At 43.4% G+C, this 23,078-nt stretch overlaps 1 protein-coding gene across 2 annotated transcripts in view; it reads right to left on the reverse strand.

Annotated features, from left to right (window-relative positions):
* The window catches only part of si:ch211-57i17.1 (uncharacterized protein LOC565010 homolog), a 172,116-nt gene that overhangs the window by 86,991 nt on the left and 62,047 nt on the right, over positions 1 to 23,078 (reverse strand). For both annotated transcript variants that reach the window (XM_041182745.1, XM_041182744.1), the window contains exon 2: positions 1,248 to 1,356. In XM_041182745.1, the coding sequence (XP_041038679.1) occupies positions 1,248 to 1,356 (109 nt within the window). The remainder of the gene's footprint in view (positions 1 to 1,247; positions 1,357 to 23,078) is intronic.

Here is a 23,078-nt window from a genome sequence, read left to right on the forward strand (position 1 = left end):
ACTATGGGCTCTTATCTTATTAAGTAGTCTGATATGCGGTACCTTATTGAACGCCTTTTGGAATTCCAAATATATTACGTCTACTGGTTCCCCTTTATCTATCCGGCTTGTTACCTCCTCAAAGAATTCTAATAAATTTGTCAGGCATGATTTCCTTTCCATGAAGCCATGCTGACACTGCTTGCTTATATTATGCATTTCTAAATGCTCTGCTATTACATCCTTTATAATAGATTGTAACATTTTCCCAATGACGGATGTAAAGCAAATAAGGACATTACATTGGCAGTTTTCCAATCTTCTGGGATTTTTCCAGAATCTAAGGATTCTTGGAAGATTATTACCAGTGCATCCACTATCTGTGTAGCTACTTCCTTTAATATCCTAGGATACAACCCATCAGGTCCAGGGCCTTTAGTCCCATTAATTTCCGTAGTACTTTTTCTCTAGTGATAGTTATTGTATTTATTTCCTCTCCCCTTTCGCCCTTTGATTATTTAGTATTTTTGGAATGCTACTAGTGTATTCTACCTTGAAGACTGATGCAAAGTATTTATTCAACTCCTCTGCCATTTCCTAGTTCCCCATTATTATTGACCGGTGGAAACAATCTCTTAACATCTAGCCTATCAAGCCCCTTCAGAAGCTTGTATGTTTCAATAAGATCGCCTTTCATTCTTCTAAACTCCAGAGAATATAGGCTTAATCTACTCAGCCTCTCATCTGAGGACAATCCCTCATCCAAGGGACCAATTTAGTGAATCTTCACTGTAATGGCTTGAATGCAAGTATTCCCTTCCTTAAATATGGCGACGAAAACTGCACACACAAATTGATCTGGCTGCACCACGTGCAATGTCTGAACAAGGCTATAAAGCTGTTTTTCTACTTGTAGTCTTTTCATTTGAATTCTGGAAGAGTATACACTTTCTTATATGAGCCTACAAGTCTGCTGGCAAGTAGGCGGAAGAGATACATAAATAAATTCGGAATGAAAATACCAATATAAAAAGAATCATAAATTTACATTTTTTTTTTAGCAGCAAACTGTTTTTGTGGCCCTTTAATCACTGATTCCCAAAAGATTAGGCTTAGAAATACAATTCTATTATGTATAAATTTTATGTAGTAACCCATAAAGTTCACAGCACCAGACTGTTTCACACAACTGATAGGCTGATTTTATTAGCAGAGACCAAAATCTGAAAATTCAGTGATGCCCAAGTCAGTAATGGTGAATTACTCACCGCCTTTTCTGATAGATTCAGTGTTGGCAGGTGCAAAGCACGAGTGTGGGATGTCTTCCAGTCCACAGCCATTACATTACCATAGTTATCGGTCAGTGCATTCCAAATCCTGGAGAGAAAACAGATGCATCAACAGAATGTCAATGAGGTAAGCGGCTGTTTACAATCTGGCAGAAATTCAACTTCACCTCAAGCAAATAATAGAAACTTCAGACCAATGCAACAATGTCTCAGACATAATTATATATAAGGAAACATGTATGTTTAGAACATCTGATGTTTTAAACTTTATAACTGCCTTTGCACTTCCTTCCATATTTATGCAACATTGACTCAAATGGGCATCGAGGAGCAGCATAGCCTGGATCTCCAGCCACCCTGCCCAAAGGTTAATTACCTTGTTCCCATTTGGTCAGGTACTGTAGTAAGGGCGATAAAGCAAAACAAGATACTTTTCCACAAAAAATTAAGAAACATCGGAGCAACCTTGGCATAGTTTGCCTTACAAAGCCATTGAGGAATGGTGTATGAAAAAGGGATGAGGCAAGAGAACCATTTGATCAAAAGCTCAGGATGGTAACTTTGCGACAGTCAATACTTAAGTCAAATTTTGACAAAGGAATTACACTGTAACAAAAGCAGTTCAAAGTGGACATTTTGACAGTGAAAATAATACCAAAGATTAGCACAAGCAAATTACCGACAGGCACAAAGACCAACTAATGTAACACAGTAACTATGATGTCTCACTAGTACTTTTGAATATCAACATAGTATCATACTTTCTATTCCAATCAGAATACAACACTACAAATGGCATTATCCCAGTTGCATGGGGCAACTGGAGGGTTTATGCAGGGTAGTGAATGATAGCACTCTAAAAATTAAATGATCAAATTGTGAACAATAAGTTATAGATAAAGAATCTATGTCTAACAAGCATAAATGAGTTCAGTGAATGTATAGACTCACCATTAACATTCATGTTATCATTTATTGCAGGGGGAATTGAATACAAAGTAGGGTGGTTATACTTCAGTTTTCAGGGCATTGATGAGACAACATCTGGAATACTGTGTAGAGTATTGGTCTCCTTATTTAAGGAAGGATGTAAAACCGTTAGCAGTTCAGAGAAGATTTGCTAGGCTAATACCTGGAATGGGCGGGTTGTCTTATGATGAAAGGTTGAACAGGCTAAGCTTGTATCTGCTGGAGTTTAGAAGAGTAAGAGGCAACTTGATTGAAACACAAGATTCTGAGAGGTCTTGACAGGGTGAATGTGGAAAGAATGTTGCCTCTTGTGGGAAAATTAGAACTAGGGGTCACTGTCTAAAAATGAGGGCTTGCCCATTTAAGACAAAGATAGGGAGAAATTTTTTCTCTGAGGGTCATGAGGCTTTGGAACTCTGCTTCTATCACCTTTTGAGGAAGAGAGTCTTTGAATATTTTTAAGGAGAGGTGGATAGATTCTTGATAAGCAAGGGGGTGAGAGGTTATCAGGGGTAGGTGAGAATGTGGAGTTGAGGTTACAATGAGATCAGCCATGATTTTATTGAATAATGGGCTAAGCTAGAGGAGCCAAGGGACTTACTCCTGCTCCTATTTCATATGTTTGTATTTTACCATGATTATGAATGCTATTTTAAAAATTGCTCACCTCCCTGTACCACCTTGACAACACAAACTTTTAACAATTTCAGAAACATTTGCTGACATGAAAACAAGATATTCAATTCTCACCGCTTAGTTACTTTCTTATTCACTTATCCCAGTTTAACTTTCTGCGTCCAAGCTATCCGCCAAAGTCAAAAGGATAGGCAAATATGAAAACATAACATACAGTTGTGCCTCCTCAGTTAGCTGAGAGAGAGAGAGAGAGAGAGTAAAAGAGAGGATAAAGAACAAGAGGGGAGAGAGAAAAAACGGGAGGAAGAATGAGTGAGGGAGAAAGAATGAGCTAGGAGGAAAAGAAAGGAGCAGGGAGGATGTGAGAAAATGAACAAATAAACACAGACAGGTAGAGTAGAAACCAGTCACAAAAGATGAAAAAAGTTTGCAAAAATCTTTTAGAAACTTGCAAAGCAATACGATAGACCAAGTATTTATTTTTGCCAAAGGGTGAAAACAGGTGTTAAATGGGTACATTGCTAATCAGGTTAGCCTGTTTCAAAGTTTGAATTTAGCACAAGATTTGGTCCTCATTACGGATTATTATAATTTGAGCATGCTTGGAGATGCTAAACCAAAAACCTGCAGGTTTAACACTCAAGCATTGATTAAATGCAATTTTTATGGAGCAGCATGTTATGGACAGGAAGGGGGTTAATTTAAACAGCACTAATTTCTTTTCTCACCACCTGTCCGTAAACAGAAATGTGTTTTGATTTGTTTCCTTCTTTTTAAGCGGTGGTGTATTTCCCCAGCACCTGGGTTTTGTGTGATCCAATTTTCTTTAATAACCCCACAGCAAACTCAAGATAGGATGAACTCAAAGGGTTAGTTTATTTGCATAAACTCAAAATGCGGGAGGAAGGTCGCAACATCAGCTCCCCACTCTGGCAGTAAAGAAAGGGATAAAGAAAAGAAGGATTCACGGTAGAGACCACAGAGAAAATAAATACTGGGTCACGTTGGTTCCAGAGTCAAAGTCCAATGAGGTATTACTTCAAAGACGTCAGCTGGTTGAAAACTGATGCTGTATAATTCACTTTTCCAGTGATGTTGACTTCACAAAATGAGACAGGCACACAGGGATGAATCAATCTTGTAGGTGGTGGCACAGAACCTCCAACAGAAGCAGTGTAGTGGGGCCAGATGTTCAACCTGGGCAGAGCTCCTTTTCCGTGAGGCTGCTAGTCAGGTGGTAAACAGCAGACTGAGACTATGCAGTTCAGCAAGGTAATACTGCTTGTTCCACAAGCTGTTCCACAAACTGTTCCACAGACAGGAGAAAGACATCCAAATACTGGTTTCTTCAATAAGGTTAACCAGATCACATGGGCATTTAAAATTCTCTTTTGTTTGCTGCAATGGAAATGCCCAGTGCTAAATCCTGGCACTCAACATCAAAGATATATAATCAAGCTGTTGCAGAAAAAGAAAGCTGAACTGCTTATAAGAATTGCTGACAGTGAAAAAAAGTCTCATGGAACATCAGAAAGAACCATTTAAAATACAACATCAAAGGTATCTTGAGATAGTCAGATTGATCAGCACTGCAGTCTTTAAGGTGCTAAAATTTGCAATTTTCTTAGCAAAGTTTAGGGAAACAATACATTTCAAAAATGTAATAGCAGTTTGTAAAAGCTATGAGATTTTTCAAATGTGTCAAAACACTATCGGAAATGTATGTCCATTTCAGTTAATTTCACATACAGAAAATGTGAACACCGGCTTTGGATTATCTCTCAATCACCAGTTTTCATAAATAGGGCTTGAATTGCGATTTATACCTCTTCAAATTCCACTACGATTTCTTATTTACATATATTAATTACACTAAAGGAGCCTGATAAACATCACCTTGTTTTTCTGCACATTTTTATGCAGGCTCTCCTAATGGGACATTAGGCATTAATGGCATTGAACATTATGGTGCTGAGCCATAAATATCTGGACAGTGTTGGGGATGCTACAATTGACCTCAAAAACTGCACAGCAAAATGTACAGTGATCATTAAATAGTGGGAAAGTTGGATTTATTGGGATAATGATTTGCAAATATAATGTCTGGTATGGCACGTTTCTGATGCTGCCTATGATTCATGAGACGTGCTGTCTGGAAGGTACAATACACTGCAAGGGGACAGGGCGGGGTCAGGAAAGTCATATTACAATGGGCCAGCTCAGCAAAAGCAATTTTCTGCCTAAAAGCATATACAAAAGTTCTCAGCGCAACTTCCACGGGTCATCACCAAAAGATAGGCTCTTTTATTCATTCGTGTAACATTGGATGAATGTATTTGAATTTTAATAAAAACATTATTCTCTAGTTTGTGTTTTAGACAATCTCAGCATAATTAAAAGCAATTTCTGCTGCAGGCTATAGTAGTACAACATGGTTTTATTTTCATTTACACAATGAACTCTTAGCAAAAGCCTGTTTATAGTACATTTCACAATATTACAAATCCACATATAGAACTTGAGCCATGCCATAAGCAACTGGAAATGCTGGCTGATCAATATTAAATGTCAACTGGGAAAATTGTGAAGTTCAATTAGCTAGATAGCAATAATACCTACAAAAATGATAAGGAAACATATCTACCTGAAAACTTTTAGAATGTTAATGGGGAGATGGTGGTGCAGTGGTAACATCACTGGACTAGTAATCCAGAGACCCAGGTTAATCCTCTGGGGACATGGGTTCAAATCGCACCATAGCAGCTGGTGGAATTTAAATTCAATTAATAAATCTGGATTATGGTGACAATGAAACAATATGGTTGGCACTAATGTCCCTTTAGGGAAGGAAATCTGCTGTCGTACCCAGTCTGGCCTACATGTGACCCCACAGCAATGTGGTTGACTCTTAACTGCCCTCTAAAACGGCCGAGCAAGCCCACTTAGTTCAAGGGCAGTTAGGGATAGGCAACGACGCTCACATTCTGCGAAAGAATCAAGAAAAAAGAACATTCAAAATTAAATTAATTAGTAGCACTCATATCACTGATTCAGAGGGCTGGGGACTCATATTCCATACCATGATTCATAATCTAGCCTAGCACTTTAGTTCAACACCGAGGGAATGGTGCATTATTCAAAACACCATTCTTTAGCTGAGACTTTAAATTGAAGGAGGTTTTTTGTGACTCAGGTGGACAAGGATCCTGAGGCATTACTCACAAGGCAGAAAGTTCCTCTGACGCCCTGGCCAACGTTCACCCCTCAACCGATATACCAAAAACCGGTTAGTTTACAGTTTGTGACTCCAACTATGCTGCTACATTTCTCTACATAGCAATTATCAATAGGCTTCCAAGTAATTGGGAATTACTTTTGAGACATTTCTCAAACAGTGTAAAAATACTATGTAAATGTAGGTCTTTCTTCAAAATGTTCCCCGAATGCCCTTCAATAGTCCTAACGTGACCAATACCACCAAAAAACAATTATCAGATCATTTGTCTCAGTGCTTTTGGAGGGGTGAGGGGAGAGGTTGCTTTTATGTGCAAAATGGCTGCCACTTTTGCATAATGTCCACTACACTTCAAAGTAAAATAAGCATATCTGAAGCACTTTAAGAAGTAATAAAATAGAATATTAATATACATTTCTCTTTCTTTGAAATATCCAATGTTTGCTACAATCTTAATCAAAATAATCACACCCCTTTACAAAATGTAGTCACTTTCATTAACAAAGTGCAAATTAGATGGGATAAATTTGTAGCATTCGTATAGGATATATGTTTTGATGCATTCCCATACCCATATAATACTGAAAAATACACGTCCATTTATTGCACCATAGTTTTTAAAATCTCAACTAAAATGATCCCTTTTCCCTATTTCTCATTAAGGCACTAACCTTCACTGAGGTACACTCCCATGTTGCTGGCAAAACATTGCCTGACTGTCCATTTTCCATGAGCCAACCTGGATATTGATTGCCTGCAGCCTATTTCACCTTGAAGGGCATCTGTTCTCACCAGACATTCATTCACACTTATTTTCCAGTCAGTCTGTCACTGGATAGCAACCAGGAATGCTAATTCTGAGAGGGTTATTTTGTATGCACTAGAAAATGTTCTACAAGAAATGTATACTGTAAATGTAACTTGTAATTGTAAGTGCCACACAATGTGCTGAGAGAGATTTTCTGTATTGCACTTTATGTAATGCCTTATTTGAATTATGTAATACACTTTTACAAATTCTATGAATAAGGTATATTATTTTTAAAAAGTAGGGGTTATTTTGGGATGGAATGAAAACAGGCACCAAGTCAATGCTGTGCCAATAATACATGCCTGATAAAAGACTGGTTTGAGCTCACAATTTTGGGGCTAATTGGAGATTGTCATGATTTAAAATGCCCTCAACCACTGATTAGCACAATTTTCGGAAAGCAGTGTTAGCATACACACCCACTGAAGATATGGTGCGCGCTGGCTAACATGTATGCATGTATCAGGATGGCTCCAGGACTGAGGGAGCGGGCTCAAAAGTTTCCCAGAAGTAGCATTTGGAGGTTCTGGTAGAGAAGGTACAGAGGAGGAGGGATGTTCTATGCTCATAGGGAGATGGGGGGGGAAGGAGGCCACGTAGGCAAATAATGTACTGGGCATGAAAGAATGCCAATGCAGTCAAAGTCAGGCGTCCTGGATCCAGGACATGGCTCCAGTACTGAGAAAAACAATTAACAATTTGACATACCTTGGTTCAAAGAGATAAAAACAAAAAACTGCAGATGCTGGAAATCCAAAACAAAAACAGAATTACCTGGAAAAACTCAGCAGGTCTGGCAGCATCAGCGGAGAAGAAAAGAGTTGACGTTTCGAGTCCTCATGACCCTTCAGCAGAAACCAGGTAATTCTGTTTTTACCTTGGTTCAAACATGAACAAGAGGTGAACTCCTGAGGTGAGATGAGATTGACTGTCCTTAACATCAAGCCAACATTTGACCGACTGTGGCATCAGGGAGCGCTAGCAAAACTGGAGTCAATGAATCAGGGAGTCGAGGGAAAACTCTCTACCGGCTGGAGTCATAGGTAGGACGAAAGAAGATGGTTGTGGTTGTTGGAGGTCAGTCATCTCAGCTACAGGACATTACTGCAGGAGTTCCTCAGGGCAGTGACCTCGGCCTAACCATCTTCAGCTGCTTCATCAATGACCTTCCTTCCATCATAAGATCAGAAGTGGGGATGTTCACTGATGATTGCACAATGTTCAGCACCATTCACGACTTCTCAGATATTGAAGCAGTCCATGTCCAAATGCAGCAAGACCTGGACAATAGTCATGCTTGGACTGACAAGTGGCAAGTAACATTCGTGCCACCCAAGTGCTGGGCAATGACCATCTCCAACAAGAGAGAATCTAACCATTACCTCTTGACGTTCAATGGCAGTAACATCCTGGGGGGTTACTATTGACCAGAAAGTGAACTGGACTAGCCATAAAAATACTATGGCTACAAGAGTAGGTCAGAGGCTAGGAATCGTGCAATGACTAACTCACTCCTGACTCCCTCCTGTAACGAGTAACTCACCTCCTGACTCCCCAAAGCCTGACCACCTTCCACAAGGCACAAGTCAGAAGTGTGATGGAATACTCTCCACTAGCCTTGATGAGTGCAGCTCCAACAACACTTAAAAAGCTTTACACCATTCAGGACAAAGCAGCCTGATTGATTGGCACCACATCCACAAACATTGACTTCCTTCACCACCGAAGTACAGTGGCAGTGTCTACCATCTACAAGGTGCACTATAGGAACTCACCAAGCCTGCTTAGACAGCATCTTTCAAACCCACAATCACTGCCATTTAGAAGGACAAGGGCAGCAGACACATGGGAACTCCACCACCTGGAAGCTCCCCTCCAAGCCACTCACCATCCTGACTTAGAAATATAACGCCGTTCCTTCACTGTTGCTGGTTCAAAATCCTAGAACTCCCTCCCTAACAGCACTGTGGGTGTGCCTCTGCCACATGGACTGCAGCATTTCAAGGTGGCAGCTCACCACTACCTTCTCAAGGGCAATTAGGGATGGGCAATAAATGCTGGCCTAACCAGCAACATCACATCCCATGAATGAATTTTAAAAAAGCTTTATACTGATATTCACATAACCCATGCTACTGCAATCCTTCATACATATGACTCAGACCTCCAATCACATTCTGAAATGTTCAACCATCACAAACACCACACACAAACAAATACATTTGCTCACAATCACCACTATTTTTCAGGACAAGATAGCACATAACAGGAACAGAATTATCTGGAAAAACTCAGCAGGTCTGGCAGCATTGGCGGAGAAGAAAAGAGTTGACGTTTCGAGTCATGAGGACTCGAAACGTCAACTCTTTTCTTCTCCGCCGATGCTGCCAGACCTGCTGAGTTTTTCCAGGTAATTCTGTTTTTGTTTTGGATTTCCAGCAACCGCAGTTTTTTGTTTTTGTTTTTAGCACATAACAGGCGCCACCAGGACCTGATCAGAAATGAGAAGCCCAACAGCATCAAATCACACCCATTGAGGCAGCTGATGGTGATTGGCAGGGGAGTGGCAGATGCCATGGCCATAGGTAGAACATGGGGACATCTTGCTTCAAGGTATGTGGCCACTCCAGATTCCTTACATATCCAGAACTACTCCTAATCCCTAATACCCTAAACCTATCCTCACTGAGGAGCTCCATATAATCTCATCACGCACATCCTCTTATTTTGGCCTCATGCACTGTACCCTGACCTTTCTAGCTTTAATCACTGCAGACTTCCAGGGGCAGGAGCCACCTTACCCCTGGAGGAAGAGGAGGTCAACGGCAAGGAAGAAGGCACTGCATCAATGGGCATCACCAGCTCAGAAACTAGCACATGTATCTTGGAGACTTGTGCAGAACATGGATCCTCACAGTGGATTGCACTGGACATTAGAGGGCAGCAGTAGCCACATCAACTGGAAGCAGCACCAGAAGTGCCACCTTGCTGGGGTGGGGGGCCTGGTCACATACAGATCAAATGCTTAGTGTAATAGCCAATCCTCCTAAAAGCTAGAAGGGTGGTGGACTTCACCTCTGGCTTGGCTTGTGGCTTGACAAAGAATCAGTGTGGAGACTTTCCAATTACATCCAACAATCTGTGCAGCCCAACATCATGCAGGGTCTGATGGAAGTCACAGGAGTTTCAAGAGAATGGCAAAGTGTTGCAATGGAAGCTCAGGCAGTTGCCATGGCGGCTCTGAGCCCCTGGTTTGAAAGGGGCTTGGAGAGTATCTCAGTTGCTTATAGATCTGTCTTCCAACAGAACAACGTGCTAACTGAACAGATGCTCTGAGGTAGTGAATCATGGAGGAATCATGGAGCAGGAACATACTGGGCTCTCTCCAGATGATAGCATTCTTGCTGCCTCCCAATTCACTCCACACAATTCCTGAAGCCTGTGTTGGCACTCCTCTTGAAATGCAGTATAGTCAGTCATGAACATTGAAAATGGAGCAATGGCTACAAGTAGTGCTCAGATCCTCACTAATCACTTTATTATTCTTGTTCAGCTGCTTTGTTGTTAGGAAAAGTCATTAATCGCAGGGCTAACCAGCAAAACGGCATTCTACCTCTTTAATAAGCATTAGGAGCCACTCTTAATTTGGCATCAGGACTTTAATGATACTTTGGTCAATCCCTCCTAGTGCTCACTTCAACTCCTTTACCAAGATGGCCTCTTACACTAAAAGTGGGTTAAGCAGGCACACTTTGATGACCACATTTTGGTCATCTAGAAGACGCTTTAGCATCTAAAGTACCCAGGGAAAATAGCCCTCTGCATGCCTGTCAGAAAGTGGAATCAAACCAAGAATTTTCTGGTCTACTTAGCATTCTATGGGTCAGTTGTATGCTTCTAACCCTGATTTTTCTGTTGGTGAATCAACATTAGTAAATCTATTGCCAATTATGTTGATTATAACATATAGCTACTTAAAGTTTTACATTTTCTCCTCACCCCAAGACAGAAACGTTGGTCAGCTCAACTATTAGCTGTCTGCTCACACGTGAGCAGATTACTACCTAAATAAAAGACTAGAGAACTGCTGACATCTAAGAGATCATAGTACACCATAAGCCGCCACCTTCAGAAAAGGAGGTAAAAGTGGAAATAAATACCTTTAGCCTGAATATTTTATGTATTCATGATGGTAGAAAGCCCTCTTTCTTTAAAATTCACCATCCTGTGATCATGCTCCCCTCCCCTTTCCCTACCAATCAAACAATACACATCCAAAGTAGAAATCCCAAATGCGAGACAAGTGCTGCTAAAGAACTGTTTAGAACAGAAAATACAACTCAAACATTGAATCTAGCAATGGCACACAATTTCAAAAAGGTATTATTTGGCAGGAATATGGATTCCATAAAAATGTAATTTGTGCAGTAACAAAACAATTTTGGTGGAGCCAGTGAAATAAGGTTGCTATTAAAACAGGAGCTGGCAATTTCTGTGCCCGTTGGCACGGGTGTGTTCAGTGGCATGAATGGACAATATGACAAGTCGGCCAAAAATCACTTTCATAACGTCATGAAACCAGTTTGCAATCGTCCGCTCTGCCTGCTGATGGCGGGCTGCGTTTCCTGTCATTGGTCATTGCGGAACTCATTGTAATACATCTGCATATCATTATAAACCCAGCCCACTGGAATCATCCCCCATAGACTGCAGAACAGTTGGATGACTGGGCACGTTGTACAATCTCCTTCCTAAAGCTGGCCGTGGAGTACCACTTGTGGAGATACTCACAGGCCCGTGCAGCGTCATCATCCTGGTTTGGACCAGTCTCTCCCATGGTTCAAGCTAACAGTGCAGTCTTGGAGCACAGGTTCGGAGAATGCCTGCACCTGAGCTGAGAGCACAGCATGCAATCCAATGGGCAAAGCTGCGGCCAATTGGTCGGGTGGAGGTGGGTGAGGTTTCCGACAGCCATGCAGCGCACCAATCTCTGGCCATCCAAGTGGTGGCCAGTATTCTCCGGGATGAGTTAAGTGGCCTACAGCCTTAACCAAAACAGGTTCTTAGTACACTCATGCTAACCTATGCATCTCTCTCTTTCATCCTGCAGGAGTACAACAGCAGGATCATGGAGCCTGGAGAACTAGCTGTATGCCTTGTAGCATACAGAGAGCGAAGACGACTGAGAAGAGAGCGTCGGAGGCACCTTGTGAAAGAGGAAGAAGCAGCACCCTCTGGAAGAAAGGGTGGCTGGGGCTCCTGCACACGCTGTTGAAGAGCCACAGCTAGCCATTGCTGCTCGGCACCTGGTTAGATCCAGGGTCTACAGATGCCACCTTTCATTCTTGCAGATGATCAAGAACAAGTGTCACCGATGACTGCGCATGTCATGGGAAGTGGTCAGTCACAACAGCTGGCTACTGCAGGATTTGGCACCATGGCAATCAGAGGGCATCCACTGCCAGTGGCCTTGGAAATGACTGCGGCAGTTTCCATGCCAGTGGCTCCTTTCAGGGCTTCACAGGTGACCTCAGTAGGATAACACAAGTCTCCACTCACCAATGCATCCATTAAGTCATAGTTGCCAGCTTCACAAGGGCACAAATGCACTTTGTACATTTCGTCCGAGACCAGAACAGCCAGGATGCATGAGTGATTGGATTTGCCCAGATCTCGGGTATCCCACAGGTGCAGGATGCCATCAACTGCACTCATGTGGTGCTCAGATCTCCATCGCAACACGCAGTCAACTATGTCAACCGGAAGGGATTCCATTCACTGAATGTGCAGTTGATGTGACCACCACAAGCACATCCTGCAGATTTGCACATGGTTTTCCAGGGGCTGTCCACAAATCCTACATTCTCAATTGGTCACAGATCCCTGAAGTCTTCCAGTGTCCGCAGGAGTTGCATGTTTGGCTCCTTTGGGACAAGGGCTACACGCAGAGGACATGGCTGATGACACCCATGCGGCAGCCTCAGACTGCAGCAGAGCGAGGGTATAACGAGGCTCATGCTGCAACTTGCAACTTAGTGGAGCAGACCATCGGGATGCTGAAAATGAGATTCTGGTGTCTGGACCAGTCTGGTTGGAGTCCTCCAATATAGTCCACAGATGGTGTCACGCATCATCATCGTCTACTGTGCCCTTTACAACCTTACGCTGCAACAGGGAGAGGCTAGGTGAGGAGGAGATGCAGGAGCTGGAGGTCTCCTCCAATGGAGGAGGATGTCGATGGGGATGAGGGCGAGAGGGTCCTTGAAGGCAACAATGACTGGGATGAGGCCCTCACACTGGCCAGATGAAGCAGGCAGGCACGCTCAGGAGATCTTCATAGCTGCTAGATTTGTGGAGGATAATGATGACATGCAGTGATGAGACACCATAGATCCTCACATTGCATCTACCTGTCTGATGGCAGCACATAAATTCTCTGTGATAAGGCTCCTGTCATGGAGACGCAATGGAGGCCCCAACAGTCGCACTACTGTAGGAGGATGATGACAACATGCAATGAGTTCACTCCATAGATCCTCACATAGCCTCTGAGAATGTCTGACTTCTGTCTAGCTGAGGGCATCTTGCTTGCCATTGATATGATCAGGGCCATATCATAGAGACGCAGTCATGAAACTTTAAAAGCATCTGATCCTTTGTCTGCCTTTAGCACCTGACCCCTTCAGGGACACAGCGTCACTGGTCACAGGTGCTGAAGAGATGGGGGTCAGCTCCACCTTAAAAGGTGCTGACAGCACACAGAGCGGATGACGGAACTCTGACACCTGCCCATAAAATTCTGGCAGCAACGACAAGCACCGTCGAAGTGCAGACATCAGTAATATGTCTAGAGAGAGGCCAGGCCATCACTTTGGTCTGAAGGCTGTACAAAGCACAGGGAAGAGGCCCCTGACGGAGACACTTGCCTTTATCTTGTGCAGAAAGGTTTCACATCTGAGTGACACGAACACTGCTCATCAGAACAAGGGGCCATAGGCAGGAAGACATTCTTGGGAGTTAATTCACAATAGTGACCAGTACGTAACAAGTGATTAACACCCATGCCCAGGCTGTGCAACTACATCTTAACTTTTGAGCTTGGCCTAAATAGCCAAGTGGTTTTGGTACTGGGTTTGTAACCCCAAGATCAAGAGTTCAAATCTCACAATGGCAAACTATGAAACTATGTAACTTCATCTGAAACAGATGGAAACAGGTTTGTACTCGAAAGAGTTACATCTTAACTTTTGAGCTTGGCCTAAATAGCCAAGTGGTTATGGTACTGGGCTTGTAACCTCAAGATCAAAAGTTCAAATCTCACAATGGCAAACTATGAAACAATGTAACTTCATCTGAATAGGAACAGATGGAAACATGTTTATGGCTTGGCCTAAATAGCCAAGTGGTTATGGTACTGGGTTTGTAACCCCAAGATCAAGAGTTCAAATCTCACAATGGCAAACTATGAAACAATGTAACTTCATCTGAAACAGATGGAAACGGGTTTGTACTCAAAAGAGTTACATCTTAACTTTCCTAACCGTGCTGCTCCATCTTGGTGCTCCCCGGCCTTCCACAGTGGAGGCAACCTGCTGACTGCTACCTGTCCGTGATGACCTTGGCGGGCGTCCTCTGGAGGATTGAGACCTGGAGGGCCCTGACCTGCTTTCAGGATCCTGCTGTGTGGCAGTGGCACCCTCCTCGGCCTTTGGGCTAGAGCTGCTGAGGTCACAGAAAGAAGGGATTCGGTGGACCAGACAGTCCCAGACTCACCTGGCTGGGTGGCCCTGGTGGGGTGTACACTTGCTGATCCTCCTCCCTATAGGATCATCAAGTGTACCCCCCACCAGGGCTGACTCCTTCAGGAGAAGGGGTAGCTGGAGTGAGATCGAGCTGCCCCACACCCCTGTCGTGTACACACTGCTGAAGGCCAACTATGGCATCAGTGGTGGAGTTGAGCCCACGCAGCAGTGCAGGAGTAACATCCTGGGCCAAGGTCTCCATGGCGGCTACCATCCTACCAGTGTTGAACTCAGTGCATTGACATGGTGGTGCTATCACCTCAGCCTGAAGGCAGACGGACTCCTCCATTGTGCCTTGCCATCTGAGGAGCACAGTGAACATCCTTTCCTGATGTTCTCGAACTTGCCCTTGCAGTTCCAGCAACTGTGACATAACTGAGTCCAGAGGCTCATCATCCAACTCGGACTCAGCAAATTTCTGGCCTCCAGCCATCCTCTGAGTGCCAGAGTTCTGGGAAATCCCTGCCACTGCCTGCTGTGGATCACACAGTGCAATATGCTCACCAAGTTGTAATCTGGAGGCTGCTGTAAAGCTAGTTCCCACCGAGGTGTCTCTCTCTGCGCTGGTGGAGGGTTTTTTTTTCATTTTTATTCATTCATGGGATGTGGGCTTCGATGGCTGGGCCAGCATTTGTTGCCCATCCCTTGTTGTCCTTGAGAAGGTGGTGGTGAGCTGCCTTCTTGAACTGCAGTCCATGTGGTGTAGGTACACCCATAGTGCTGTTAGGAAGGGAGCTCTGGGATTTTGACCCAGTGACAGTGAAGGAACGGCGACATATTTCCAAGTCTGGATGGTGAGTGATTTGGAGGGGAAATTCCAGGTGGCAGCGTTCACAAAGATCAGCTGCCCTCGTTCTTCTAGATGGTAGTGGTCGAGGGCTTGGAAGGTGCTGTCTAAGGAGCCTTGGTGAATTCCTGCAGTGCATCTTGTAGATGGTACATATTGCTGCTACTATGCATTGATGATGGAGGGGGTGAATGTTTGTGGATGTGGTGCCATTCAAGCAGGCAGCTTTGTCCTGCGTGTGAGTGAGCGATGTGACGGGACTTCAAGGAAGGTGCCTCCAGATTCCTCTTCAGAGGTTTCTTTAAGGCTTGATTGAAGGCCCTAGGTCGTGGACTCCATCGGCTTTTTCCCAGATGTGCCTGGGAAGCAAAGAGAGATAATTAGTGCATGGCAGTTGCCTGTGAAACAGAACACATCAGTCACAGCACATTTGTCTGATGGATGTTGCACTGCTGGATTCTCACTTGGTACAGCACTGCCAACCTCACTGTCATCAGAGAAATGGTCCAGATTGTCGCAGACCAGCTGGATGGCTCTGTTTTCAAAGTCCGTGAGGGCCATGATTTCAGGCATTCCTTTACTAGTTTGCAACCTCTCCCTCTTGTTGTGTGCTAGATTGGTCCTGCATGAATAGAGATGGAGAGAGCGTAAGTAGGGCGCCTGCCAGGCCAGATGTTAAGTATGTCTGGCAAGTGTGTGTGGTGAGTGGTCCCATGGACAGGATGAGGATAAGGAAGGTGTGTGTGAGAGAGTGAATGGTGATGTCCCTTGGACCATCAGTGAGGGCCCTGTGGATGTGTGATGAGTTTGAGAGAGTGTGAGTTGAGAGTGACTTACTCTGGTGGAATGGAGATCATTCATCCTCTAGCAACAATGGGTGCCGTTCTCTTTTGAAGGGCCTAGATGCTGACCACCGCTGCCACCACCTCCCAAGCTGGATTAGTGAGGTTGCTGCCCATCCTGCGGCCAGAGCAGGGGTAGAGGACTTCACGCTGAGCCTCCACTGCATCCAAAAGGTGCTTGAGGGACGCATCATTGAACCTGGGGGCTGCAGTATTTTTGTCTTTCAGGACCATGTCTTCTTAGCAGCAGTCCTGGGCTGGAAGCACTGAGAGGTGTCCGTGTGGCTTGATTTTAAATCTGGCACCCAGTACGCTGAAGCGGCAAGGTGATGGTGCAGCACTGAATGAGAGCCCACCCACCATGGAAACAGCGTGTTTCCCAGGAATGCATAATTAATGCCACAGGTTTGGGAAGATATGGTGTGAAAAGCTGCCAGTGAGGCCCCATCTACTACCGCGCTTAGTGCCAATCTGGGACGATTCCGCCCAGAGTCATTAAAATGTAACATATATTAATATAATAAGTATAGTGAAACAATATAATTCAGTCATTGCAATTCTAAATGTAGCATCAATTCCTCAAGGTCTCAATCATAAACCATGTGCCATTTTTCTCTAATTACTCAGAACTGTTGAAGTAAACATCAGTCCTTATAAACACTGTGATAAAAACAAAAAACTGCGGATGCTGGAAATCCAAATCAAAAACAGAAACAGAAATACCTGGAAAAACTCAGCAGGTCTGGCAGCATCGGCGGAGAAGAGCACAGTTGACGTTTCAAGTCCTCATGACCCTTCACCAGAACTAAGTAAAAATGGGAAAGGGATGAAATATAAAACAAAAACAGAATTACCTGGAAAAACTCAGCGGGTCTGGCAGCATTGGCGGAGAAGAAAAGAGTTGATGTTTCGAGTCCTCATGACCCTTCGACAGAACTTGAGTTCGAGTCCAAGAAAGAGTTGAAATATAAGCTGGTTTAAGGTGTGTGGGGGGGCGGAGAGAGAGAAGTGGAGGGGGTTGGTGTGGTTGTAGGGACAAACAAGCAGTGATAGAACAGTGATAGAAGCAGATCATCAAAAGATGTCACCAACAATATAATGAAATATAAGCTGGTTTAAGCCACACCGCCACCCCCTCCCCCCACCCACCCACCCACCCCTAAAGCAGCTTATATTCACCCTTTTCCTATTTTTACTGAGTTCTGTTGAAGGGTCATGAGGACTCGAAACGTTAACTGTGCTCTTCTCCGCCGATGCTGCCAGACCTGCTGAGTTTTTCCAGGTGTTTGTTTCTGTTTTTGTCTTATAAACACTGTGTTACAAATATGAAGTTTGTAAGATTGTTTTGTTTTGGACTCTCTATTTTAGGGCAGAATAAAGCAATGAAGGGGGTAGGGTGACCTGTTCTGAATTCTGCCCGTCAACAAGCTTGGTGGCTTAGTTGTTAAAGTTCAAAGTGGGGCCTAGGTTGTCTCACTAGGAAGAAGGTGTGAGATATTCACATCTGTCAACAATGACCAGAGCAGCTGTGTTGACAGTGAATAGATTTTTAATTTCCAAGTATCATAGAACCATAGAAAAGTTACAGCACAGGAGGAGGCCATTCAGCCCATCATGTCTACTCTGACCGAAAAATAAAAAATAAAAAAAACTAGCTCCCCATTTTAATTCCACGTTCCAGCACCTGGTCCGTAGGCTTGCAGGTTACAGCACTTTAAGTGTAAATCCAGGTATGGAGGGTTTAGGAATGTGAGGTATATAAATGGTTATACATTAAACTGTATTTAATTTCAATAGAGAACGAAGTTGATGTTAATTAGCATTTCTACCTGGATACAAGCCATATGATTCGCATTGAACATGGAGAGGGGCTTTAAGAGGGGATGCGTCTATAGCAGGCCACTGTGTCAGAGAGAGAAAGAAAGAAAGAGGGAAAAAAGAGATATAGCTAGTCTTTATTGTTCACCACACAGAATGCGGATGGAAACTTGTGCTCAGAATGAAGAGACCAAGTTCATAAGGATTTAAATGAGGCTGGAAGTTTTGCCTAGCTTCGGCTAGAGGGAGGATTCTCCAGGGTAACTCTTACTGCAAAACTCAATTCAGGGATTAGGCGCTGGATTATCAACCCTGAGACTGGTACCGCGAGTCAGGAAATTTCCTGACTCGCTGGACCTACCTCGGGAGAAATTGCCCCATCAGGCTTGATTTCACTCGGGGGTGGTGGGGATGGAGTCAGGCCCACCAACCCTGGAAACGGTTTGGAGGTGGCCACAGGAACTGCTGAGTGCCAAGGGGGCTGTTTAAAAGGCCTGCCTCAGTTCTCTGGGATTTCATCCGAGCTGCTTCCCTGAATTTTAGGCCCTCTAACCCTCACACTCAGAACCCATCAACTGCCAGCCACTCCCCATGCCCACCTGCCAATCCATACCCATTTAAGGCCCTTTATAGCCCCCATGACAATAATGCCAACTCATGCACCCCCAGCTACCCTAATGGTTCTTTATATCTCCCGTAACAACTTGAGGAAGAGAGTGTTTGAACACAAGGAACTCAAACCCGGCACCAAGCTCATGGTCTACAGAGCAGTAATAATACCCGTCCTCCTATATGGCTCAGGGATGTGGACTATGTACAGCAGGCACCTCAAAAGTCTGGAGAAGCACCACCAACTATGCTTCTACAAGAACCTGCAAATCCATTAGCAGGGCAGACGCACCAACGTCAGTGTCCTCGCTCAAGCCAACATCCCCAGCTTCAAAGCATTGACCGCGCTCAATCAACTCCGCTGGGCGGGCCATATGGTCTGCATGCTTGACATGGGACTCCTGAAACAAGTGCTCTACTTGGAGCTTCGACACAGCAAGCGGACCCCAGGAGGGCAGAGGAAACGTTTTAAGGGCCCCCTCAAAGCCTCCTTGAAAAAGTGCAACATCCCCACTGACATCTGGGAATTCCTGGCCCAAAACCGCCCTAAGTGGAGGGAAAGCATCCAGGAAGGAGCTGAACACCTCGAGTCTCATTGCCAAGGGCAAGCTGAAGCCAAGCATCAACAGCGAAAGGAGCATCTGGCAACCCGGGCACCCCAACCACCTGTTCCCCCTACCACCATCTGCTCCACCTGTGACAAAGAATATAGGTCGTGCATTGGACTCTTTAGTCACCTGAGAATTCATTTGTAGAGTGGAAGCAAGTCATCCTCGACCCCAAGGGACTGCCTAAGAAGAACAGCAACAACTTAATGACAATCCATGCCCACCACACAACAACGTATGCCCCTGCACCCTCCATGTCAACTCACCCAGCATTCACCACAGGCAGACCTCACAAACCATGTTGAGCTGCAATAAAATAAAGGTCTAAATACCTATTACAGCCTTTACAATTCATGAAAGACCATTAAAAATATAAATCCACTCGTACTTAATCCATTATAAAAAAACAGCTTTGTATTCATAACCCCACATCGAAGTTGAGAACTGTGAACTTAGGGCCCACACCCCCTCCTTCTGAGATAAGTTGTAGGTTTTGGAAAGCAGCCAAATACTATTAATGACATAATGATAGCCTTTGGGGAAATATCAACAAACAACTATTGTAACTGCTAAAACAGATTTCTTCAACTCTCACTCTTTCTAAGAAGATTTTTTAAAAGGCTAGGGATTTAAATAACTTCACAGCTTGACAATTCTACATATGTTATCTACCATTCACAAATAGCTATGTGTACTCTAAAATTTGTGACTCCCACACTACAGGTTAAGGCTATTACTACTGCGAAAATGTGGTGTGTTTGAACTCAGCACTGAGTTCAAATGGCCCTGCTAAGTTTGGGTTTCCCTCATATGTGAGTCACCCCCCCTGCCCCTTCCCCCTGCTGGCAAAAATGGGATCTGTTGAAAATGGGGGAGGGGGGGGGGGGGTACTTCCAGACCCAGGCCCTGTCCTCCGTTTTTAAAGGTCCTCAGAATCTCCATGGTTTTGAAAATCTGGCCCCACAAGTCTTTCAGTTTAAGAAGGAAATAGGAAGAATGCCATCAGAATTGTTTTGGACTGGTTCCTGGAGAATGAAATGTACACTTAAGGGGCAGAGTAAAGTATAACCATGGAGGGGGATTTTCTGTTGTTTTTCAAGTTAAATGAGGAAACCCTTCTGTAGTATACTGTATAATTTTCCTATGCAAATAGTGTTTAGTCAATATTGCTTTCAGCTTGTTTGTTGCATTAAGACTTGAAATCTTGTCAAGTGATCTTTCCAGTCAGTCACTGGAAATTCAAATACCTGTTTAAAAGTTATCTGTCTCTACAGGGATTGTAACAACTGGCAGTTTAAAACAGGAAAACAACTACTTAACCTGGCGTCATTGACATCTTCCCATTCAATGTGATCAAGTAAATTGACTGAAAATAGTATTTCCTGAACCATGTTTGTGCAGTTGGCAGTGTCAATGATACAGCAGCTTCAGGTTCCCAATGCAGTGAAACAGTGGGCAAATTCTATGCTGCTTAACACTACAGGGAGTAGCCTCAATTCCAATAATATTTTAATTCTTTTGTTTTATCTTGCAGAGATATCTGATCTCTCTTGGATCCCCTGTCTCTGTCATGGAAAATACTTTTGAACAACATTTGCAAATCGAAACACTTAAGAAAATGCAATATTAATGCAATCAGCATGTATTAATGTGACTACCAACAGCAATTTAAAGCAAAACTTGTAAAAACAATGAAAATAATGGTATCTGACAACACAACGTAATATACTTGTAATAAATAAAAGAAGAAAAACACCTGCATCTACATAGCATTTTTCATGCCCACCAGACATCTCAAAGCACTTTATAGTCAAGTCCTCCTTCCTTAGGCAGTTCATCAGGATCAAGGATGACTTGCCCCACTACAGTTTGATGAGTTCTAAGATGGCTAATAACCAAAGCATGATCTGCAGACTCTGCCACTGAGTAGGTATTACTCTGTAATAAGTAGGTGATGCTTGGTGGGTTGGGTAGATGAGTTGTTGGGAGGTTTGCGCACTCTCAGATGCCCCGACTTTGCCTCTGCATGTTTCCAACAAAGTTTCTCTTTGTGGTCGGTACCTTCCCAAATGAACCTTCGCCATTTTGGTTGGTCACAAGCCAGGACTCCCATGAGTGAGCAGGGTGTTTTCTCTTCAGGGATTTTGAGGACATCCCTAAAGCATTTCCATTGTCCTCCTGGCCACAACCAAGATCTGAGTAGAGCAGTTGCTTCAGGTGTCTGGTATCAAGCATACAAACGATTTGAATGGCCCTGCAGAGCTGGTTTTGAATGATTAGTGCCTCGATACTGGTCATGTTGGCTTAGGAGAGGGCACTGCTTTGAACCAGCTTTCTTGCCAGCGATTTGGAGGATCTTGCAAAGGCACCGCTGGTGATACTTCTCCACTGTTTTGAAGTGCCTGTTGTTGGTTGCTCAAGATTCTGAAGCATGTAGGAGCTTGGGGATCATTGTAAACCATGACCTTAGTCTTGGGTTTGAGATTCTGGTCCTCAAATATGTTTTTCCTCAGTCGGCTTAAGGCTGAGCTGGCACATTGGAGGCAATGATGAATTTCGTCATTTATGTCTGCCTTTGCCGAGACGAGGCACCGCAGACATGATCTCCACTGCAGCAAATCCAAGAAAAACCACTAACCTGCTATACATGGCTTTTTTCAACCTCATTAAAGTCTTTGACTCCGTCAAACATGAATGCTTATGGATTATCCTTTTCAAATTTGGCTGCCCTCAGATTTGTCACCATCCTCCAACTACTGCACAATGATATACAAGCCTTGATCCTCACCAATGGAACCACCACAAACCCTATTTCATCTCAGTGAAGATTGGGGTCAAACAAGACTGTGTCATTGCACCAACCCTCTTCTCCATCTTTCTTGCTGCAATGCTACACTCATCTACAGCAAACTACCCACAGGTATGGAGCTAATTTACAGAACAGACACTGGGGGTAACATTAACTTTCAAATTTTAAAATGGGGGTCATATTGAAAAGTTTGGGAAGTACTGTTAGAGAATATAAATCCAGGCTGCCAGATTACTAGTCCAGTAACTTAACCACTACCCTACCATAACCATCATTAAGGAGTAAATGTAGCTCCATTCCTGAATGAGTTACTTCATATGTACAGAAAGGGGTTTATATTTGAAAAATTAAAATAAAGCAAATGTGGAGTTCATGTCCAATCTTGTTTCAACTATTAGGAGTGAGTTACAATAATAAGATTTTTCACAGACTGTTCATAAATAAATGAGATTTTGATCTCTTATTTCATCACAGCTTATCCTTCACTTTTCAGAGCTTCATGAGTAGGTGAAACATTTTTAGCACATCATTGCAAGAATGTTGGCCAGGAACAAGAAGAGCTGCTCTCGTTTGAATTATAATAGATATTTTTATATTCACCTGATGAGGCAGAATGGAGCACTTGCTCAATGCTATACTGAATTATTAGCCTATATTATGTGGTCTTGTGATGAAGCCTATAATCTCCTGCCTTAGAGGCAGTGCTATCAAATGAGATGTTCTGATTTAGAGGAAGACACTTGGTCTATACTAGAAAAATATATTTTTTAAAAATCTGGAATGATTATAAATATAGCTTTCTTGAATTGTCAAATTTTTGCATATAAATGATTGCTTTTCAAACAGCGTGGTGCTTCATTTAATCTGAACCAGAAAATAGGTTT

The sequence above is a fragment of the Carcharodon carcharias genome, chromosome 2, assembly GCF_017639515.1.
Source record: "Carcharodon carcharias isolate sCarCar2 chromosome 2, sCarCar2.pri, whole genome shotgun sequence".
Lineage (NCBI taxonomy): Eukaryota > Metazoa > Chordata > Chondrichthyes > Lamniformes > Lamnidae > Carcharodon > Carcharodon carcharias.